The sequence below is a fragment of the Sceloporus occidentalis genome, unplaced genomic scaffold (assembly GCF_023333645.1).
Source record: "Sceloporus occidentalis isolate IW3139 unplaced genomic scaffold, rSceOcc1.0.p SCAF_4, whole genome shotgun sequence".
Taxonomy (NCBI): domain Eukaryota; kingdom Metazoa; phylum Chordata; class Lepidosauria; order Squamata; family Phrynosomatidae; genus Sceloporus; species Sceloporus occidentalis.
Window position 1 is genome coordinate 144,263,169 of NW_028316984.1, and position 24,270 is coordinate 144,287,438.

Consider the following 24,270-nt stretch of genomic DNA (forward strand, 5'->3'; position numbering starts at 1 on the left):
ACCCACTTGGAAAGTTTTGAAAGGGAGCTAGACAGAATCATTAAGGATGAACAGCTGCTAGTTGTAATAGCTCCATATATCCTCCAATGCCAGAGTCAATATCTCTTTGAATACAACTTACTTGGTAACATGAATGGGAGGACGCTATTGCACCCATGGCTATCACTCTTGTGGGTTTTCTAGAGGCTTTTGGCCAGTGTGCAATCAGAATGTTGAACAACATGGACTCATCCAATATTTGCTCTTCTTACATATGTTCTGAAAATCTCAAAAAATGTATGGCCATGTGTGAATGTGTTTTTCTTATATAATAAATGTATGGTGGCCTTTATTTTCTTTAAAAGAAAGAAGTATAGCAAGGGAAGTTTGGTGCCCAAAATCCTCTAATGGTGTGATCTTACACTTAGATCTGTACATTGCATCATGGTCTATTCTTGTAAGGAAGAAGCAGGAATAAATTATCACATCTGTTCTTACTAATCATACACGTGTGTGTGTGTGTGTGTGTGTGTGTGTGTGTGTGTGTGTGTATGCACATGTTTCTAATCAAATGATATTTCTGGGGTTCGTTACACAACAGAGATCATCTGGAAAACAACATGAGTATCACCAGTTAAATGGTCTACGTTATCATTGTAAACATTACATTTCATTCAAATTCCACGCTATGTTTCTAAGGAAGCACTTTTGGTGAGCTTTTTTTAAAAAAGCAAACCTTTTAATATAACTTTATTTTATTTTATTTTATTTTGCATTTGCTGATCCAAGAGTCCCATTATTCTTCTACCTCACAGAACACTAGAGAAGTATAACTAGACAAAATAAAACCACAGTTTTGTAGGTTTAGCTGTAAAAGATTAGTGCTAACATGAGTCTGGATTGGTTGATCATATATTGATCAATGAACTGAGACCTGGCCTGCTTTTCAGGTAGCACCACGGATGACAGGTCCAGAATTGCACATGTGTGAAAGCTAATGTGTGGGCCTCCTGTCACTTGGAGTGTGCAACCATCTTGCATTGCCCAAAGTTGTGTGTGATTCCAGCTGTTTACACCCCCCAAAGCCAATTTGTTGGTCTTGACAACACCTTCACTCCAGCTTCCTGGATCAGCATCCTATGTGCATTTGTAACAGTAGACAGGCAACACACAGTAGAATTCTCTGATAAAAAGGAAGAGTGGGTGGTATAATGCTCAAAAGCAGACTGGGCTTGGGAAGTTGGAGTGCTTGCCTCTATAACCCAGCATCCAACCAGAATGAAAACCAGCAAGTAGTCTCACTCTAGGGTCCACCCACTAGCCAATAATTAAATTGATTGGCTAGTGGTTCCTGGCATTTCTCAGAGCCCGCATGGGTATGTGGGTGTTAAGAGGAGACTCGAACCCAGATCTCCCTCAGTTTCTCACACTGAGTCTCTCCACTAAACTAAGTGTTTCTGCTATTAGATGTTTTTACTTTTAATTATTTTTGAATATTCTTGGTAACAGCTCCCACCTTTTTCCAGCCTGACTCCTATTGGCTTCCCTGAATGTTCTGTTCCACCGGTGTTTCTCCACAGTGGGCTTCTGGGAAAGGGAAACCCACTTGACACCATTTTCACCATGGTGCAGGTTCTCCTTTGACCCCAGGCCAGCAAACTCTCCTCCTCATGAATTGGGAAGCACATTTATTATTATTATTATTATTATTATTATTATTATCCCACCCCTCTGCACAACAAGGCAACCGGGGCGGCTTACAACATTAAAAATTATACATTACATGTCCCCCAATCCCTCCCTCCCTTAAAATAACATTAAACAATTTACAATTAAGAGCATATTAAAGAGTGAATAACAATTAAACAACAATAAAATAACAAACAATAAAACATAACAGCCACCGATCAGGGTCAGTATATTGGTTTTTCTTTTTTTGGTGGCTGGACGTCTATTCAGAAAAGGCCTGCCAGAAGAGATCCATCTTAACAGCTTTTTAAAAAGCTGTTCAAGGTGGTTATATGGAGGCTCTCATCTGGCAGGCCACTTGTGCAAGTTTCCAAAATTGAAAACAGAAAGCTAAAAAAGTGATAGGCCTGCAAGATGTAGATATGCTGCTTGATGTAGATATATTCACTTGTGAGATAATATGTGTGTTCTTTTCATGGGGCTATTGGCAGATTTAAGCAACTGCAAGCATTGGGCCAGAAGATTATGGATGGTCCATCCGACAGTAGAGCGTTGGATGTTTATGAGTCTGTACACAAACTTGCTCAGAAGAGGAACGAGTTGGATGAGTTGTGGGCAAAGCGCCGAAAGAAGCTTCAGGAAGGTGTAGAACTGCAGAAATTTAACAAAGAAATTGATGGTATCCATGCTGCTCTCTCCAGTCATGAAGCCTTTCTTCGGACTGACAATCTTGGGGTAAATAAGAATGGCTACAAAATTAGCCATTTTCATATTTAGAGTAGAACTCAGAATTTCCTCATTATGTTGTTCATGTATACCTTCAAGTTGTTTCTGACTTACAACAACCCTAAGGCCAACCTATCATGGGGTTTTCTTGGCAAGTTTCTTCAGAAGGTGTTTGACATTGCCATCCTCTGTGTATGACAAAAACACAATTTTCTTTCCTTAAAAATATCACTGACATATTTGACTTATGTATTCTATTGTTATGAGGTAACAACAGTAAAAAACACATATAGTTTTTTAAACAATTTAATATTGCCAGCATTCAAATACAGCTTTTTAAACTATCATAATTTCCCCTCCCCAACTGAAGTCTCTTTGCTGTTTTCTGTGTAAAGCTAAAATACCTAGTCTCTGCTTAGAACAATTGTATGAGCAGAAAACCTCATTGTGTTGTTTTGTTTCTTACATTTTCCCTTTAGCATGCATCTTGGCTTGCTTTCTTGAATCATATGGAGCAGTCTGCTCTGTTGACAGTAATGAACAAGCTTACAATGTGTAATGAGGAAGAACTTAGCTATGGATCTGTATGGAAGTTTGTGTTAGGCATACACACTGTATAAAGGTACTTGCTAGGACAGTAAGAAGACCAATGGGAAAGGATTTGCCAAAAAGATTGCCATCTCTAAAATGGCTGTGTAGGGGGCAATGTACTTGTGTCACAGTACAGGTTGTCTTCATGCTTTCTTTTGGACTTTACAGAGCCATGTCGATTCTGTCCGAAGTCTCCTGAAGCGCCATGAGGATTTTGAACGAGTGCTGCTTGGGCTGAAACACCGAGCAAACACAGTCAATGAGCATGGAGAACAACTGGTAGAACGGGGCCATTTTGCTTCCCAAATGTACGTATTCCTATATTTTTTGGATTTGAAAGAGAAGATGGACTAAAGCCTATTCATATATGATAGAAAGTGGCACGTTAGGATCTCTTTTTGGTTTCTTGTGTCGTATCTCACTGCCATCAATATGAGAAATTTATAGAAAACATCTAAACGCTCAACCCAATTGGATTTTCAAATTAAATGAAGGCAGTTTAAACCTATGAAAATTATGTGAAAGTAGTATAAAAATAAACAATACACCCTACTTTTATTATATTGTATCAGCCCTCTTGCTGGCAAACCCTTGAATGGGCTATAAAGAATTGGAAGAAGAGGCTGGCTGGTGGAAAAACAAATGGGCATAGCCTGCCATTTGCTTGTAACCAGCATTGCAAAGTCATATGAATTTCTAAATGACATGGCTCCCAAAGGATAACTAGAAGGCTCTGGGCATATCTCTACTGCCAAACAAAAAAACAAAACAAAACAAAACAGTCCCATCTTGCATTTTTTCTGGTCCATGGTGACCCCACAGTGCCCCGTTAACACCAAACACACACAAACACAGCAAGATGACACCAGCATGACCAGCCACATATTTCCCCTGGTGAAGTCACTTTTCCCCCCTTCCTAGCATTCAAATACGGTAACCTTTTTGTTTCTCGGTCATTCTATTAGATCCACTATGGTTGGATGCCTCCAATCCATTTCCCTTTCCTCCTTTGCTGCCCCAGTGAGTGAGTGAGGGAACTTTAAATGGACGAACAGCCAATGGACACACATAAAATAAAATTGTATTTTATTTATCTTTTATTTATGAAAATGTTCAGCATAAGCTCATCAGTGAGGGGCCATGTTGTGCTACTCCCTCCCTCTCCCCCCCCCCAACCCACCGGAGTGTCACATTTGTTTTACCATTTTTACTCTTTCTTCTTCTCCAATCCTGCCCCATCAGCATTGTGTCATCTTTGTTTTCACTTCAGTTAATGGGGCATACACATTCCCTCTTCCCCCCCCCCCCGGATCCTGTCCCCATCATTCCCTCCCTCCCTCCCTCATGCAGAGATCTCACACACTCCCTCCCCTCCAGTCTGCCCCCCAGTACATACATTGCTGATCTCCACATGAGTGGGTAAGCAAATGTGACACCAGACCATAACTGTAACAAATCATCCACCTCCAGATGTTATGAGAGTACAGTATATGTAGGTAGATGAGGCTGCAGAGAAGGAGGCTCATCCCTTTCCTGTTTCTCCTAAAGGAAGCAGTTCGACTGATGGAAGCTTCTGTTAGCTGACAGTGACCCTTTATTGTCCAGTCACTATTTACCACATTGTGCATTTTCTCAGGACTCTATATCCTGACAGCTTCTATTAGTGGAATCCTGGTCTGTGCAGTAGACCACATGGAAAAGAGAAACCCCATATCCATGATAAACTTCAGAAGCCTGTATGATGAAATTTTGCTGTTAGAAAGTCACTTGTTAAAGTTAAAATAAATTTTCCAAAAAAAATAACAAAATAAAACTAAAATGTAAAAATGTGATAATCAGTATTGGTGCCATATAGGAAGCTGAATTTTCCCATTGATGCATTTGTGCTGGTGCATTTCTGAAAGGAATTTATGTAATAACTGCCTTCCTACCTGTGCCTTGGAAAAGCAACCATCTCTTTTGGTTTAGTAATAATTTAAATTAAATGTTCAGTAAGTCTCCAGTACCATAATTTCATTTATTTTTCTGAAGTAATGCTGAAGCAGTGTTCTATAAGGTTTGAATGACAACTTCTTTCTGCTTTTTTCTTCTTTGCACCATAAGGCCTTCTATAGGTATTGACACTTCTGTTATTTCTCTTACAGGATTGAAGAAAAAATCAGTGCTTTACATGAAAGATGGAAATTATTAACAAGTAATAACGAACAGAGGAAAAAACAGTTACTAGAATCGCTTCTGCTACAGGTTAGAGCAGCCTTCCTCAACTGTTTTATGCTAGCTAGAGGAACTGTTGAAAAATGTTCATGTCTCAGGAGCCCCTGCATAAAAATCTTATATCTGTAGCTTAAAAAACAATATTTAATTTTTCAGTAACAATCTCTTGCAGACCTCTAGAGACCTCTCACAGAATCCTAGGGTTCCAGGATTAAGAAAGTCTGGGTTAGAGGATGATGTATGGCAGCCTGTTACTAGAAAGATTTCTTATATGGGCTATGCATTCCCTAAATTAAATATTCCTAACTTCTATCAGGTAATGTTTTATTTAATGAAATGCCTCTTAACTGTTTACTTGCATATATTGCTTTACCAGTTAGTTGGCTGTTAAAAGGTAATTCCGAAAAACTAACACAGCTTGGTGAAGTTCCAAATTCTATAAAGATCCCAAAATCCTCTTGGCCAATTCGTAGTAATTAACACCTTTCCTGTATGTTCTCTATTATGAACTGCAAAAAACATGAGGCAAAAGAAGAGTGGATCTCCTTTTTGCAAAGGCCTCCCATCCCAATTAAACAAGATGCACCATGAATTTCCTAGTTCTATAGAATCCATGTATATACTGAATATCTACAGGGCAGACTGGGACTTGTGTCTTTTCATCCAGGGCTTCAGAGTGACGCTGGTCAATCTAACCTGTTTCCACTTTTTCAAAACCAGTAAATTTTCTACACCAGCAGTGTGAGCCAATTCTCCCATATAGCAATCTCTTCACCATTAATATATCATTTCATTCTTTCTGTCACTTTTCCTCTGTTTGGATGGCTACTGCCTGAATTAGATGCTAATGGATAGACCATGGGTTAGGAGTAATGACTTCATCATGGCCAGGGTACTTTTTCTTTTTTTGCTATTGGCCTACTGTTGCCACTTTTGTATTTTGTATTGGCTGTCTGGCATTGGATAAGTGATGAGGAAGATCAGAGGCAGTGTTAATGTAAGATAATAGATGCACTGTATCATTGATTGATTGATTGATTGATTGATTGATTGATTTTCTATCCTGCCTTTCTCCCCAAAGGGACCCAAGGCAGCTCACGATACTAAAAACATTGCCATAAAAACATTTAAAACATCAGCTAAAAACAATATAAAATTACAAACATTAAAACCACAATAAAATCACAATATTCATCACATATAAAACCCATCCCATGACTAGACATTAAAAGCCTGTCTGAACAGATCCATTTTTACCTGCCAACAAATGGGACCATCCAACTTACCGGGCTGGTCCAGTTGCTGAGGGGAGGAGGTCAGGCCGGCATGCCTGCGTGAGCCCTGGCCTGGCGGTGGGCGTGCGGGCCAGCGGGTGCTTCTGGTCCATATGGCATGGACTACAACTCCCAGACTCCCCTGGGAGCAGAAGGGAAACACCACGCCGCTGGGCCACTTCCGGACTGGGGACTACAACTCCCAGCCTCCCTTTTGAAGGCGGAAGTGGCCCCGATTGGCTGTTTGCTGTGGCTCTGGATTGGTCGAGAGGCCATTTATTGGCTGGCAGGCCTATTTAGGCCTTTGCCGTGTCGGCTCTTGGTGCCATTTTCTGCCGGCACCCCTCCCTCCCTCCCTTGTTTATGCTTGTGCTCTTTGTCACAACTTTCATAGGAGGTGGCCTTCTGTGGCAGCAGCATAGGTCTCAGATCTAATGGGCGTGATTTCCTGTGCTGAAGAGCACTGGATCAGGAGTCCCACTGGGGCCTGGGGGTGCTGAGGGTTAGCAATGTTGCCGGTGTGGGGGCAACATCGATGCAGTGTTCCCCAGTGACATGGGGCAAAGATGAGCTTATGCGCATAGCCAGCTCATTAAGTGGCAAGCACACTTTAGGCCAGTTACTCCTCTGTCATCCCGAAGCCTGGCCGTGACCAGGCATTTTGATTCATCAACCAACACGGGTTGGTGGATGTCAGATCCAGATCTCATGCTTTCAGGCCAACCCTCTTTAACTTGTTGCTGTATTTAATAAAGTTGTGGCCTTTTTCTTGCCAATTGGTTGTCCTTTGTGTTGTTAACACCTCTCCCCTACCTCAGCAAAAGGCAAGCAAGGAGGGGCCCAGCCTTGCTTCTCAGATGGCCCTTCAGAATGTATTATTATCATCAGAATGTATTATCAGTCCAAGTTCTTTGGCAGCATTTTTGTTTAACCATACATCCAAACATTGAAAATAACAAAGGTTTTCTGCTCAGTGACTGGTTTAAAAGGGCTAGCCAGTTAATAATCCAAATGTCTGTAACTGCAGGAGTTTAATCATGACACTGCCGAGCTCTTGATGTGGATGGAAGAGAAATACAAGATAGCATCGGATGAATCCTATCGTGACCCAACAAATATCCTGAGGAAGCTGAAAAAGCATGAGGCTGCCGAGCAGGAAATGATGGCCAATAAGAAGCATTTTGTGGAGCTAATGGTGGTAAGACCAATCTCATGGAGGTATAGTGATGATCTTCAGAATACTCAACATTATACTAATGCTATTTCTGGACTGGAGGAGCTTCAGAATTAAATGCAATGATTCCATGCAAATTGCCAGATACAAGTTAAGCCTCCCTTGTCCAGAATTCCAAAATCTGAAATATTTCAAAATCCAAAACTGCCCACATGGCTGACTATGATAGTGACACCTTTGCTTTCTGGTGGTTCAGTGTACACAAACTTCGTTTCATGTACAAAATTATTTAAAATATTGTGTATGAAATATGCACAGCAGGCTATGTTTATAAGGTGTAAATGAGGCTTAAATGAATTTTATGTTTAGACTTGGGTCCCATCTCTAAGATATCTCATTATGTATATTCAAAAATCTGAAATCCAAAACCTTTCTGGTCCCAAGCATTTTGGATAAGGAAGACTCAACCTGGAGTAACAGTAAATGATCACTTTGTGCTTACTTTATGCACTGAGGGGCTGTGCAGAATGCCCCTAAGGGGTGGCCTGCAGCTGCCTTCAGATGCACCATATCAGGCCCATGGCAACCGCATGCCACAGCCCTGATCCAGCCTTTCCGGCACAAAAAGGAGCTGCAAAAAGCAAACAAAGGAAGGCTCTGTGATGCAGGAAGAGAATGCATGTGAGCAAGCACACAACAGACAGTTGTCATAATTATGATGTACCCAAATTTCTAGAGAGTAAAATGTAATTTACCTGCCTATCAGTATTTTAAGCTTATCAGACATTATTTCCAGCCAGATCCAGGCACAGGCTGGGAACAGGAGGGAATGGGATGGAATGGGTGCTATTGCATGGATTTTGCCGCCAGTGCCACTGGGAGTCCCCAAGCCATTCCTCAGCTGTACTTTGGCCACCGATTTTGAAAAATGGAAAGCTTCTGTTCTTCAAAATCAGCGGTTATAGCATGACTGGGGAATGGCTTCGGGACTCCCGGCAGCATCGGCAGCAAAATCCATGAGATAACACCCATTCTCCCCGGTTCCATCCCATTCCATTGCAATCCCAGCCCATTCCCTGGATTGGGCTGGAAATGACATTTTATAAGCTTATTTGTCTGTTATTTGCCATCAATCTGACTTTCATCCAAAACACATTGCAGAAATGATCCAGTCTCAGACCACTTTAATTGCCTTGGCTCAGTGCTAGGGAATCCTGGAAACTGTAGTTTCATGTGGCACCAGAGCACTCAGACAGATAAGGCTAAATGACTCACAAAATTACAGCCATTTAAAGTGGTCTCAAACTGGATTATTTCTGCAGTGTGCTTTGGACCTTTGACTTATGGTGATCCTATAAATTAGAGACTTTCAAGAGCCCCAGTCATTAGATGCTTTCCCCAGGCCTTTCAAACTGTGGCTTTCTTGATTGAATCAATTGTAGGCATGCAAAAGTTACTAACTCTAATAGTTTTTGTAGTTGTTAAACAATGATGAGTAAAAATACCTTTCAGATCTGTTGCAAATCTCTCAGCTAGTCATCAGGTCAATCGTCATTCTATCCTTTCTTTAAAGCAGGCCTGATATGATGCTTCATTTCTCTACAGTGAAAGAAAAGACTACTTTGCCTTTGAGTCTACATTCCAGAGGTTAAAGCTTATCAATGCTAGTTTGGTTATAGTAATGATGATGGATTTCTGTTACGCCACTATCTATGGCCATGTTTGCATGGGACAAAATATTTTGGGAGCCGGCCAGAGTATTGTGGCTTCCCCAATGTTCCCGAGTTATCTTGAACTCTCATTGTGATGCCAGGCATCTTGTTTGCATGTGCTTCCCACTGTGCCACCCAATTGGGTGCCTTGTTCTGACTTCAATGCAAGTGATTTTTGATGGCATCAGCCACACCACACAGCAAAGCAGGATATGTTGTAAACAGACACCCAATATTGCAACAGAAGGCACCAAATCCTCTGGGAAAATCTGGAGCAAAAGGTGAATTATTTTAATCCACCAGAAGTGGGGTATAACCCAGGTTCAGTGCTGAACTTGCTAGATGTCATCCAGACTGTTCACACTAGAACTGAGATTTGGGCTGTGCATCATCCAGATTCCCCACCAAGAGGGTGGGAAGAGGACATTTTATTGGCCCCATGAAGACAGGGTCTATATTATATCTCCACTATAGCAAGCTTTTGAATACCAGCTGAGCATACGCGGTGACCGTGTTGTGCTCATATCCTTGGTATGGGCTTCCCGTTTGGATTTGACTGGTCACTATGAAAAACACTATCCTGTTCTAGAGATACATTTAATCTTTGCCAGCATGACTCTTCTTACAGGTAACCAAGACTAGAGGGCTACCACTGTTGCTAATAGTGCAACATTGACTTGATCAGTAATTGTTTGGTCATTATTCTTTGTGCTTTGTACCCAGTTCCTTTGAAATAAACATAGGCGAATAGAAATAATCTAGGAATACACTAGCAAAAGATTGGTCTTTGACCAAATATATCTTATATGTTTAGGCAGGAAACCAGTTGGTTCAGGATGGCCACTATGCTGCAGATTCAATTCAGGACAAAATGTCAGAGCTGAAGAAGAAATGGGAGAAACTCTACAGCAAGATGATGGATCGAGGAGACAAACTGAGGCAGGCTGCACAGCAAGAACAACTAATGGAACTTCTTGAGGTGAGAAGCTGATTTTTGCACCAAGAAGTGCCCTGAGCCAAGTTGTGACTGTTACTCAGTAGCATCACTGGAGGGGTTTGGGGGGTGCGGACCACACCAGGTAACACCCCAAAAGGGAGGTGACACCCGATTGTGTGGATGCTGCACAGTGCTTACATCACAATAGCAGCGCCTATATGGGTGGGATGCCTCCATTGTTATGCTGCCACTGCGTATTAGGGTTAGGGACCATGTGGTTGCCGCGCAGTCCCTAACCCTAGTATCAGCGCCAGTACACCGCTTGTTGGCAGTGTGTACTGGGCCTGTCATTCCACTATCTGGACATATGGAAACTGATATTTTATTCTTAGAACTTGTATAATAAAAAACAGAGGTGATTCTTTCTAGATGTTTTTAAAGGAATAAGCTTGACTTAGCAGTGATATCTTGTTTTGTAGAAAGGTGGAACCCTAAGAAATAAAATTCAGATTAAAGATTTCCTGGATGATAAATATAATTTTGTGTGTGGGGTGTGTGTGTGTGTGTGTGTGTTTTTGCTGTTGTTAAAACATTTTCTCTTTATATTCTGACAGGACTCTCAAAACAAATAACATAAGAACAAAAATATCATTAAAATATTCAAATTATACAAACAATAGAAGCTGTATCAAAATAATATGAACCATCATAGCAACAAATTTCTTTTCCAAAGTTCCACAAAACAGATGCAGGCCACACTGGGTGACACCCCAGAAGAGGGGTAACATCTGGTGAGGGCTTTCCCCATGCCATCCTGTCCTTTTCCTCGTGAGCAAAGGCTGAGGAGGCCATGAGGGAGGCTGCATATCTCCCCCCCCCCATTGCTTTCCCCATTGCTGTCCTTTTCCTCATGAGGAAAAGGACAGAGCTGCACTGAGGGAGGCCATGCATGCTGCCCCCAGAGGCCCTGCCCCTGGAAGCCTCGCCCGACCCACCACCCACCACCACCAGGTGACACTAGGTGAAGGGATGCCACTGTCTGGGAGAATTGTTACTAAGACACTCTATGGAGGTGTTTGTGTATGATGGAAGACATTATTATGACAGAGGGACTTAGAACCAGATGCTAAGACTCACTGCACCAGGAAGTATACATTAAGTAATGGTGCAGCTTGCTGATAGGCAATCCCATTCCACCAGAACTGTCAGAGACAACTTCTGCCAGAGGAAGGAAATAATCCATTTTGTCTACCCACTCTCAACATTTTTTTCTTTAGGATGCTGAAGAGAAAATAGAAAAGATTGAGAAGACCCTTCGCAATGCAGAGATGGGTCATGACTTGCGTTCTAGTCGCAATTTGCTCAAGGAGCACAGACAACTGGAAAATGAGATGCAAGGGTTGGCTGAGAAAATGAGTTCTATTGTGTTCCATGCAGAGAAAATGGCTACAAATCATTTTGACAGGGAAAGTATTCTGGATGAGACACAGAAGTATTTGGCAAGGTGAGCCACCATAACGCTGAAGGTCACTTTAGAAAGAGAATAAAGCAAACATCTGGATCAATGCTTATGCATTACATCTCTTAGAAACAGAAATGGATTATACCTCTCCTATATTGTGAATGCACAGCTATAAAATGCACAATAGTATCTCTCAATATTGTATTACAATGCGTTTCTAAACTCTGGGCTTTGCAGTCAATTTGTTTTTATTCAGTAACAACAAGCAGACAGCTTGAGGAAAAGAGGCAGGAGTAGGCTTGTAGTATTTTAATGCCACATCCTCAAATATACACCATGGTCCAGATATACCATAGTTAACCTCCACCTTTGGCTGGTTCATTGTTCTAAAAGGAAAAGCAGTTCTTGTGCTTATTTTCAACTATCTTTCAGTTTGTGTAGTTTTCAGCAGTTCTGCCTTTGGCCAGCTTATCTGAGATCAGAGTTTCTAAAGAATATTGTTAAATTAAAGGGGATTTTTAAACTAGTTCTTACCAAGCAAAATTATTAATATTATTGTGAAATTATGATATATGTAAAATATGCTTAGAACTTTCTGAATTAAAGAAAAATCACCTGCTGTGTGTCACATGATGGGACAGATGACTCTGCTGACGTCCGTATTTTATTTTTTTCAACAAGTTATTTTTCAGAAATTCTTCAAATAAATTTCAGCAAATGTATGTGTAGAAAACAAGTTGGGTTCATAAGATATACATCAGAATAATAATTTTTGTCAACAGGAATTTATTTGACTTACAGTTGGATCATTGCAGGGACGTAGCCAAGGGGGGGTTCTTGGGGTCTGGACCCCCCCTTCTGTTAGATAAAATGAATGGTGTGTGCTGCTGTGCCGCTGCACCCAAGCCTCATTATAATGGTAGCACTTAGTCTGGACCCCCCCCTTCCCAAAATCCTGGCTACGTCCCTGATCATTGGCCCTTTCTTATGTGGTGCTTCACAGATCTTCATTGTATTCTTGATGAGATAGACTAATCTGTTAAACATTTTTAACAGATTAGTCTATCTCATCAAGAGCTCCTGCAGTTGCTTCAGCCATGTCTGGACAACATTTCTTTAACATCTGATTTACAGGTTTGAATCTCTTCAAGAACCACTTTCTGAGAGAGGCCACCTGCTGCAGGCAAGAGTAGAACTGTTTCAGTTCTGCCATTACCATGACATGGAAATGAAGTGGATTCATGAGCGAAAGCCAGTTGCCAGCTCCACAGACCGGGGCAAGTCCTTGAATGTGGCTCAAAGCTTGCTGCAGAAGCACAAGGTAATTTAGATGCCCTTACTGTAGATGGAGTCATGTTGAGGTTAGAGGTTGATTCTCTGTTCAGAGAATAGTTTTTAAATAGTTAGAAATAAATAAATAAATAAATAAATAAATAAATAAATAAAGAATGAAAGAAAGAATGAATGAATGTGAGTGTAGATCTGTAACTTAGGCCACCAAAATGGGGGGGGAAATGCAAATGAAAGAAAAAGTCATCCCTGGATTTGGGAAGAAACCTTCAAGTGGTCTCTAGCAGGTTCAAAATGTTTTTGTTTACTTATGCAAGACTTATCTGACATGGGCTGCATCTGCACTGCAGAAATAATCCAATTTGACATCACTTTAACTGCCATGGCTCAATGAGATGGAATTCTGGGAATTGTAGTTTGGTCAGATATTTAGCTTTCTTGTTCAGAGTGCTCTGGTGCCACAATAAACTACAGTTCCCAGAATTCCATAGCACTGAGCAATGGCAGTTAAAGTGGTGTCAAACTGGATTATTTCTGCAGTGTAAATGCAATTCTGGTTATTTCAATGCACGTGTGTTCATTTTGCACATGTGTTAATTCTGAATCAAAAGTTTGCTGAAACATGTTGGACTGTTTTTGTTTTTGTTGTTGTTGTGCAGGAACCTATCCCTAGTTCTTCTTTGTTAATACTGCTTTTGGCACCAGATTGTGTGTGTGTGTGTGTGTTTTTAAGAAATAATATCTAGGAATGCATTTGCTTTGTCAACTGAGGTATACTGTAATTTTCCAAGGCTGCAGATATATGTATAGTAACAACTTGGACAATTTGCAGAGAATGCTAAGAAAAGTTTATTGAGCATGGAATTCTCACTGAAAATTGAAAAGAAATAAACCAAACCAAGATATCAGGAATTCAATTAAGGATCTTGCTCAGTTTTCCAATAACACTTCCATATTGACACAATAATAAAGAATGAAGCAATTAAACTTTTCTCCTTCGTTGTTGGCTGAGAGTTTTTGCCTTGCCAACGTATTCTAGAAATTGCAGGAACAATCTGTTATTACTTTCTTCTCTGGAAAATCAAAGTCAGAAAGAAACACCTCACTTCATTTCAACAATATTTAAAACATGACACACATGTTTAAACTTAGCTCTGGCATTAGAAGTGATAGAATGTTTTTAAAAGTTTATGCTTCAATGTGACAGCAGTGATACATTGATGAAATGGGGAATGTAGGATTGCAATTTCTAAAAGCTTACCAAACATGAACCAGATGCGGATAAAATACTTCCTAAGTTTTCTGGTGGATAAAGTCTTCTTTTATAGCCATGTGCTAAAAACATTGTAGCAACTAGTGGAATTATTACTGAATTGTAACTCAAGAAAAAAGGCATTATATTGAATTTATCAGATGTTCAGCTCTTGTGAATAATATATCCTTTTGCTAGTCTATTTCTGATTGAAGAGTGCAATACTGGAGTTTGAAAGTGCAATCTTGTGCTGTTTGACTTAAGACAGCTTACCCTTGGATTTATAAATCAGTTTCAAAGGTTTCTGCTAAGCCTATCAATCACAATTGGCTATAATACCTCAATGGAATCTCTGTGTTTGTAGAACTGAGTCAGAATTTCTCAGGAGATATTTTTCTGAGAGAATCTCTGTGAATCTTTTTCTCCCATCCTGAAAAAAGAGAACACATGCTGCCATTTCTGTGTTGTGGCCTACATTTGCCTCCACAAAGCCTCAAAATAATGCCATGTTTGGGGCTGTTGCGGTGGGTGCAAAATGTCAGCCACACTACCAACACAGTTGCATTGAAGTGACTGGCAAAAGTTGTTCAGAAGCAAAAGGAAGATGCTTGTGCAGCTTCTCCTTGCCAGCCTTACCTTCTGCTCCCAATAATTTCTTGGAGAATTTATTTTCCCACTGGAAAAAATATTTAACCAAATGGTTCCTTTCCCCTTGTCCTCAATTTTGCTGCCTGGAAACAGGAAATTTCAGGAGGCCACTTTCACTTTAATCTAGTTCAGAGACACTGTATCTCTGAATACTGGAGAAGAAATTTGCCACTGCCCTATGCTATCTGAACTGTTATTGTGGGAAACAGAATGCCAAATGTGATGTGCCCAAGTTTTACCCAGGAGAGCTTGCTTTCTCTTCTGCTCCTCCTTCCTTACATCAAAAGATTTCTTTTTTTACAAATTTATATGGCTTTTCAACTCCCGTAAATAATATCCCATCCATAATCATTTCCCTCTCTGTTCTCCCTAAAATAAGTTTCTTTTCCACAATTTAATTTCCTTTGAAGTTTGGTTTCTCGTACAATCCTATTGTGCAAAAGTAAATTTTCCATTCCAAATTCCAAGCAAGCAGCGTCAGAATGTTTTTAAAAGTCTACATTCTGTCTTTGAAATATCCTTTTAGACATTTGGAATGTTACACCAAAATTAACCCAATAATCTTTTGCTTTTAAAAATGGCACACATCCCCTAATTTGCTCTGCTCCACTTTTTTCCCTTTATAATTTCTGTATGTCTTTTCTGCTAGGAATTGCAAGTAGAAGTGAATGCTCATAAGCATCAAGTTTCCAGGGTTCTAGAGAAAGGGAAAGATATGAGAAAAAGTAAGCACATGCCATCCCAGAAAATCAAGGAAAAGTGTCAGGAGCTGAGTGAAAGCTGGCTGGAGCTGGAGAAAGCATGTGAAGAAAGGATTGACCAGCTACAACAGTCTGTTGCCTTCCATCAGGTATTGGTCACTATATTTTGATAGTGTCGACTATGATCTAAGACAGATGGCCTAAGACAGTGAGTCCCAAACTTTGGGCTTCTGGGTGTTTTGAACTTCAACTCACAGAGGCCCCAGCCAGCTTGGTTAGCAGTCAGGAATTCTGGGAGCTGAAGTCTAAAACAACTGAAAGACCATTATTTGGGAGTTACTGCTCTAAGGCATTTTGCTGCCTCCGGTGTTTCTCTATTCCATGTAGGGCAGCCAGCCAGCCTGGCATCTGACACTTGCTTCAACACTGGCTTCAAGACTATGAGGCTATCAGGTAGCTAAAAAAGCTAAGAATGTCAGAAGAATTAATTTTACCACCACACCAATACTAGCTCAGTGGGCTGGAAATGCATTGGGAGGGGTCAAGAAGAATGGCTGGAGGGGGTGTTCTATATTATATATTTTAATAGGCTTCAATTATATTGTATATATATTGTATATTTTAATAGGCTTTTCCTTTAATTTATAATAATGATGTTTTGTATATCAAACATGACTAATGTTGTGTACATAATCTGTAGGAAGGGAACCCTCTAATTTCCCCCCTTTTTCATTTATGAAGTACTTAGTGGATGTCTCGGATCTGGAGAACTGGATACTAGAGAAACTGCCACTGGTAATCAACAAGGACTGTGGTAAAGATGATGCTGCAACTCTCAAACTCATTAAAAAACATGAGGTAATTCATTTACCACTGTAAATATAGTTGGCATTGCTGAATGACAGAATAGTTTATTTCCCAGTCTGAGGCAAGCCTTAAAGATACATGTTCAAGGCATGCACACACACAGTGGAGATGAACATAAAATGGTTGATGTTTGATCAATGTAGGGGAATTTTATTCTTCTAGCAGACCTGTATAACATCTGATCTGTTTTGTATTCAGATGCAATCACCTTTGCACAATGTCCTTTTAGCGCATATAACACATTCCTCTAACCTTCATTTCCTTTAATTTAAGAGAAACTCCATTGCAAGTCTGTGTTACATCACCCTGGTTATAACTGGGGGGTGCTATCTGTGCTGCTTTGTTCAGAATGAACAATGAAGAGACCAAGCCAGACCCAGGATCAAACACATAGGCTCTACAAAAGCCGAAGTGTGAGTAATGCAATACAGGTTCTGAGCACAAAAGCAGTTTGAGACAGGGAGTCTGGAAACAAGAGAGCGTGGTATGTTACACAATAGCAAATGGAGATAGCTTTGTATGTCTGTACATTCCCTTCATCAGCTTTGTATGTCTGTACATTCCCTTCATCAGCTACTATTTTGGCTTTCTGTCAGGCCCTGGAGCATGAAATCAACATTTATCAGAATTTAGTAGTGGAACTGGCCGATACTGCTAAAACTCTACCCCTCTCAGGCTCCATCCACTATGATGAAGTTGATGCTCCTCAGGAACAAGTTCACTCACAACTTCAGGAGCTGCGAGATCTGGCCATAGGAAGGTAAGGAAAGTGATGGACTTAGTCAGCGTATACATGCAAATCACGCCTGCATTCCCAGGCTCACACAGTATATATATGTGTGTGTGTGTGTGTGTGTGTGTATACATACATACATACACCCAACTTTTTCCAGGCAAACGTTCTCTGAAGATGCCAGCCACAGATGCTGGCGAAACATCAGGAAGAAACTCTTCTAGAACATGGCCACATAGCCCGAAAAAACCACAAAAAACTATCGTCTTTATTAGGTTGTGGACTTCCACAAAACTATGGGAACTATGGGAAAACTTCCAGTTCTTTTCAAGTGGATTTGAATACGACCCTAAAGCTGTAAAAAATACTGCACATCTTTTTGTCTTCTTGAGAAAAAGTGACACATTGAAATTATTTGCAAAAAAATTGCAGCCACTGGGAGGTGTTGTATAAGTGAAAAGACCAGTGTTTTTAATCCACAATTTGTTTTGTTGATGTGTGCCATCAAGTCATTTATGACTTCTGGTAACCCTATCTTGGATTTGGTTTTTTGGTTGATGGGGTTTTTTTTGTGAGGGTGGTTTGGGTTTTTTTGGCAAGATTTCTTTCTGAAACTGTGATTTGCCCAAGGTCACCCAAGGCAATGCAAGGGTTTCCATGGCTTACTGGAGATTCGAACCCTGGTCTCCAGTCCTACTCCAACACTCAAACCACTACACTACACTGGCTCTCTAAATCAGCGGTAGCAATTGTGAAAATTATTGATTTTGCATTAAAAGACGATCATTAAATATTCACAGAACATTCCTAAGATATGAAAAAAAATATCAAAATGCTTAATGGTTCCCAGCTGGCAAAGGAGTCAGGCAAGGATGCATACTGTCATCCTATTCAGTCAGACTGTATGCAGAAAATATAGTACACAAAGCAGGCTTAGATTTAGAGGTAGGAGGAGTGAAGATCGGAGGAAGGAAAATCTTGTCCAAGGGAGGGGACACTTCTGTTTAACAAATAAGTGAAGATTTCATTTATATCACGCTCATATTTGCATATATAGTATTGCACACTCTGCTTCTCAGAACATTGGGATTCCTGGGATAGCATTATTTGGGCATAGTTTCTTTTGGATGAGAGAGTACTGGAGACTTATTTACAGTCAAGCAGAGATTGTAATAGAAGAAAATAGCAGGCAGCCCAGTATATTCTCTCTTACACATCAAGTCTTCAGCTATCCATTTGTAAAACAGATTGTGATATGAGCAGTCTTGTGACTAAGGCATGCAAGAGACCAGCAGCCTTGGGGAAAGTGGCATGACAATATGGCCAGCTACAAGTTGTCCATTTGGGGCAATCCTCAAAGCCGAGGAACTATGGGAGGAGTGGCTTGGAAAATCCCATGTGCCCAAACACAGTCAATTTTCTAGCCATCCCTCCTACAGGACTTTGTATTCAAGGTTTTCACAAAAACCCAGGCATTCAAGAAGTAGGCAGTTCAAAACTAGGCAGATGTTGCTGTATTGATCTTCCCATTGGAGACACATTCTACTTTTTTCTTCATCACCTCTACCTCCCATAATGTAATTATTCCCTCAGATCCTTTGGATCTTGGCCTAAGTAATATTCTAATTGTAGCTCACCAAGGAAAAACCTCACTCTTTTTTCATTGTGAATGCAATTTTTAATTACTTTTATAGTAATATTAGTGTGGCCTCACTAAATTGCACTGGCTTGTGCTGTGCCTTATTCTACACATTCAGATGTTGTTGACAATAAAAAAACAACTAAAGAATATTTTATTTTGTGAAGTTGAAGGTCTTTCACAGCTGGCATCCATAGTTTTTTGTGGGTTTTTCAGGCTATGTGGCCATGTTCTAGAAGAGTTTTTCCCAACTTTTTGCCAGCATCTATGGCTGGTATCTTCAAAGAATGCTGGCATGGAAGTGAGTGGGGTATATATACACTGTGTGACCTTTGGTTGGAAGGAAATGATTTACATGTTAATCTGTGTGTTGGTCTGTGTCGAATGGCAAGGCCTCAGGGTGTCTATTTAATTAGTGATCCATTGTTTGCTTGGAAATCCCTGACACTTATTTGTTAAACAGAAGTGTCCCCTCCCTCGGACAAGATTTTCCTTCCTCCGATCTTCACTCCTCCTGCCTCAAATCTAAGCCTGCTTTGTTCATCTGCATGTTTTGAGTTTTGATTTTGAGAGTTTTTGAGGACTGGTAGGCAAGCCTTGTTTACTTTAAGGGTTTCTTCTTTCCTGTAGAATTTGTCCAGATGTTTGTTGATTTCAATGGCTTCCCTGTGCATCCTGACCCACTAATTGTTGGCATGGTCCAGAATGTCAGTATTTTCAAATAGCATTTTATGCCCAGGATAGTGTGCAATGTGTTCTGCTACTGCTGATTTTTCTGGCTGGCCCAGTCTGCAGTGTCTCTCATGTTCTTTGATTCATGTTTGAACACTGCATTTGGTGGTCCCTATGTACACTTGTCTCCAGCTGTGTTGTATGCGGTAAACTCCTGTGTTCATGGCAGGGTCTCTCCTGTCCTTCACTGAGCATTTGGTGGTTTTTCTTAGCCAGTTTGTAAATTGTTTGGAGGTTGTGTTTTCTCACCAGTTTGACATATGGTAAAAATACCTTCGCTATGGGTGGTTGTTTGTCTTCACTCCTCTGGGTTTTTCTGGGTCTGGCAGCCCTACTGATGACCCACAAAACCCCACCAAAAACTAATATGTTATTTTAGTTATTTTTGAGCAACAGGAACGTAAATACATTGAATTTCAACTATTTTCATTAATAATTATTTGGGGATGTACTGTAACTTATTTATTGTTATTAGGAATTTCCTAGGTTCCTGTTACTGTTGAAACTATTGAGTTAGATCAAATTTTTACCCTTGTGACCCCCTTTATATCTACATGTGGATGCCCCATCCCACTTGACATAATATATGAATAAAAATATTTTGTTTGTTTTGTGTGCAAATTCACACATTCATGTGTATTCATATTTTAACATTTTATAAGGAAATAGCATCATTCAAATTAGAGCAGTTTTATTAAAGTAAATGCAATATTTAACTCAACACATGTGTAAATGTTATACATAAAAAGTTTGGGGAAAGGAAGAATAGGAGGGATCAGGGCCTCCAATTCTCCTGCTACCCCTGTAGCAACACTCATGCCCCCCCCCCCCCAGGGAGCCTGCCCCACCATTTGAGTACCACTTTTACAGCCACCAATCATTGTGAATCATAAGGTAAAATATGGAAGAAGCTCCAGGCATTCATATTATTCATTTTAGGCTCCACCAGCTAATGCTGTGGTTTCATGTAACACTTGGGATTACCCTCGAGGACCAGCCAGATAAGGAAGAAACATACTGTGCTTAATTCTTGTTTTCAAAAATATAATATCCAGCTGTTATTCATAACTGTCTTCATTATTAATTGGCTTGGAATCCATTGTTATCAGCTTGATGGTGATACTTTTGTAAATACTTGTTCCTGATCAACATTTTGGAATAATTATCCTTTAGTTTCATAATGACATTAAAGTTTTAAGCAATAGCAGTTTCAAAACCTCTATATTCTATCACTTCTCTTTTGTTGATATCAAAAGGAGGGAAAAGCTGGAGGAGACACTTATGTTGCATGATTTCCTGAGAGAATATGAGGATCTGGAGGAATGGATGAGTCGCCAGAAGCAGGCGGCTGTTTCTGAACTCTCTGGCACCAATTATGAACATGTCTTGGTAGGTTGTACTGAAGAAGGACAGTGGTGTAAGATAAAGAATGTGACTATATGTAGCCACTTTGAGTGGTGCTTGGGAGGAAAATGGGATATAAATCAAAGCAAATAAATACATAAATAATAACACTTGAAACAATTGCGTCATATTTTTAAAAGTTTATGTAATGCCTACATCTTGAAATGGAAGCATCTATTAAGCTGTGATGTATTCATAGGTGCCTTTGTAAAAAGGGCGAGGTGTAATAGTGGTAGGTAAGGTGTAATAATAATACGGAAATGCAGTGGCTTAGTGGCTAAGATGCCAGTTCTGACAATCGGAAGATCGGAAGGTTAGCAGTTTGAGGCCTGAGTGCTGCATGACTGGATGAGCTCCTGTTACTAGTCCCAGCTTCTGCCAACCTAGAAGTTTGAAAGCATGCACATGCAAATAGATAAATAAGTACCACTTTGGTGGAAAGGTAACAGTATTTGGTGCAGTCATGCTGGCCACATGACCATCAGAGCAGTCCTCGTATAACGCTAGCACTTCAGCTTAGTAAAGGAGATAAGCACTTGCCCCCTAAAGTCGGTTATGATTAGACATTCATATCAAGGGACTACCTTTACCTTTACCTAATAATAATAGGCTGGCTCCAACTCTACTGAATTTCTGATGAGCAGCTAAGAGCATACTGTTCTGCGTGGTCTTTGGCTGTAAAGATTACTCTGGCAGTTTTAACTATCTTAACAGTTTTAAGGAGTGTTTTTGTTTGCTTTAAAAAAATTTACAATGGGCCCTGGGTATGTGCTAGGGTTTGTTTCCATGCACCATGGGTACTAACATTTGTGGATGCTCAAGTCCCCTTCTATACAGTGGCAAAGTGAAATGGCATCCCTTATATAAAATGGCGACTAGCAGGGTTTGCTTTTTGGAATTATTTTCTGAACATGTTTGAACTGTGTTTGGTTGAATCCATGAATAAAGAATCCATGGATACAGAGGGCCACTATATCTACATATTTAAATTGTTAAATGTTTTTAATCACTGTGGATGCCCTGGTGGGTTGATGAGGATTACATTAATTAAATAATAATTGTTTTTCTTCAGCTAGCTTTAGCAAGCTGGTATGTGACAAGTCTTAGATGCATGTATGGAGCCCTGCAGTCCATCACTATATTTTGAAAAAGTTCCAATTTTCATCTAGATTCATACTTCAGATTCTGCAAAACAGGCTTAGAACATCAATTGTTCTGAAGTGCCTGCCACTTATCTTTATTTTATTCTATTTTTGCCTTTCTCACCATATTCTTCTTTAAAAGCATCTTCATGCCAAATATGAAAAATTCCAGCATCAGTTAGAAGTTTCTGCCAAGCGGGTAGCCATGTGTTATCAGCTAGCAGAGAACATGTTAGCTCATGGACACCATGAATCCAGGGAGATTCGGAAGAAGCAGAAACAGTTACGGTAAGAAGACGCAGTGGCCTTCTGTCATCTTGGGCTTATTCTACCTTAAGTCAAGTTCAGAAAGAAAGAAAAAAGTATAAAATAACCACAGTCTGATCATTGCCAATTAAACAGCTTTTGAGAAAGATCTCAAAAAATTTGTGTCTTGCTGAAACTATTTTAGTTATGGTTTCTTTGACACAGAGAACATCTAGTGATGACCATTCAAATGAGACTTTGCTACTGGTTTATTAACAACTGCGTTTAAATACCGTACAGCAGTAGAGTGGAACATTCTTGTCTACCTCCAGGGAACTACCCCATTGACCATTTAGAGATCTGATGCTAGAAGTCTGGCCTTGTCAGTGGGCAGGTCTTAGGGCAGTACCTTGCTGGACTATGATGAAGTCAGACTTTTTTATAGAATCACTTTGGCTAATCCACACTGCAGAAATAATGCAGTTTGACACCAGTTTAACTGCCATGGTTCAGTGTTATGTAGTTCTGGGTTTTGTAAATATTTAGCCTTCTCTGTCAGAGATTTCTGGTGCCACAACAAACTACAAATACCAGGATTCCATAAGATGACAATTAAAGCAGTGTCAAACCAAATTATTTCTGCAGAGCAAATTCAGCCTTTAGTGAACAATGATGTATGACAGAGATGGAGCCCTTCAGATATTGCTATGTTGCACCTACCATCATTCCTTACTATTGACTATGCTGGCTAGGCTGAGGGAAGTTTCAGTTTTCAGCAAATTCTAGAGGCCCACACAGTCCACACCTTATAACAGGCTTCTCAAACTCAAGCCTACCAGATGTTTTGGACTATGACTCTCATCACTTTTATCAGTATGGTCCCAGTGGCTTTTCCTGCTAGCAAAGGAGAGGGCAGAATCTCTGATAGATTCTTATATTTTAAGAAATCTCACTGAAAATGCTTAAAACCTGAAATAAACACTGTTTCTATTTCATAATCTTTACATGTTTCTCTTACTAGGAATAATTGGGAAGAATTGCTGGAGATGACAAAAGTGCAGGGGAAACAACTGCAAGATGCTGAGGCAACACACAAGTGCCTACAAGACCTGACAGAAGCCCTTACCCATATTGAGGTTAAAATTGTGATGAAAAACAAATTGAATATCTTTTTTCTCCCTATCTTACTGTGCACTTGAGAAGGCCATATCAGATGTGCCCAGCCAGCTACATATATTTATTATTTATTTAACAGAGCAACAAAAGTACAGCAGGGGAATTGAGGAGGATTTCACCCCTCTCATCTGGGGCTTCTTTTCGGGATGGGGGCAAAGAAGGAAGGGCTCTCACAACAGAAAGCCCCATTAATTACTGTCTGGGACTTCTTGATGATTATTTTGGATCCACACAGAACTGCTACAGTCCCTGTAAAAACCATCAGGCAATTTGACCAATCAGCATTCAAATTTTGTAATATTATAGACAATTGGCCAATCATCAGATCTCTTGTTCAGAGCTCACTATGGACTCTGGGTACTTTGATGGACATGCCCACTATTTAAAAAGGATGGTGTTAACAAAAATATTACTTTTCTAGCAAAAAGGCCCTGTGCTTCCCTTTCCAAGCAACAAGGAGACCAAAGGTACCATGTTGCATATCAATTACTGTATACAGCCCTTTGGAGGTATTTTTTTACTACAATGTATCCTGGAATTTCAAAAACCCTTCTGGGTAGGAATAAAATGCTTGTGATGGGAATTGTCTTGAATGCTATGTGACAAAGGAATGTGTGTGACATTGTCTGTTTAATTAATGTAAATGTTTGCCTTCCACCAGTCCCTGCTTTTCATGTAAATT

At 40.1% G+C, this 24,270-nt stretch overlaps 1 protein-coding gene across 1 annotated transcript in view; it reads left to right on the top strand.

Moving 5' to 3' along the window:
* SPTBN5 (spectrin beta, non-erythrocytic 5) overlaps window positions 1-24,270 on the top strand; it is a 155,573-nt gene that overhangs the window by 42,735 nt on the left and 88,568 nt on the right. Inside the window, exons 19-31 of the mRNA XM_089523147.1 lie at window positions 2,160-2,403; window positions 3,154-3,293; window positions 5,130-5,229; window positions 7,501-7,671; window positions 10,174-10,338; window positions 11,574-11,800; window positions 12,893-13,079; window positions 15,598-15,798; window positions 16,391-16,507; window positions 17,113-17,276; window positions 20,877-21,009; window positions 22,309-22,454; window positions 23,434-23,548. Coding sequence (XP_089379273.1) covers window positions 2,160-2,403; window positions 3,154-3,293; window positions 5,130-5,229; window positions 7,501-7,671; window positions 10,174-10,338; window positions 11,574-11,800; window positions 12,893-13,079; window positions 15,598-15,798; window positions 16,391-16,507; window positions 17,113-17,276; window positions 20,877-21,009; window positions 22,309-22,454; window positions 23,434-23,548 — 2,110 coding nt within the window. The remainder of the gene's footprint in view (window positions 1-2,159; window positions 2,404-3,153; window positions 3,294-5,129; window positions 5,230-7,500; window positions 7,672-10,173; window positions 10,339-11,573; window positions 11,801-12,892; window positions 13,080-15,597; window positions 15,799-16,390; window positions 16,508-17,112; window positions 17,277-20,876; window positions 21,010-22,308; window positions 22,455-23,433; window positions 23,549-24,270) is intronic.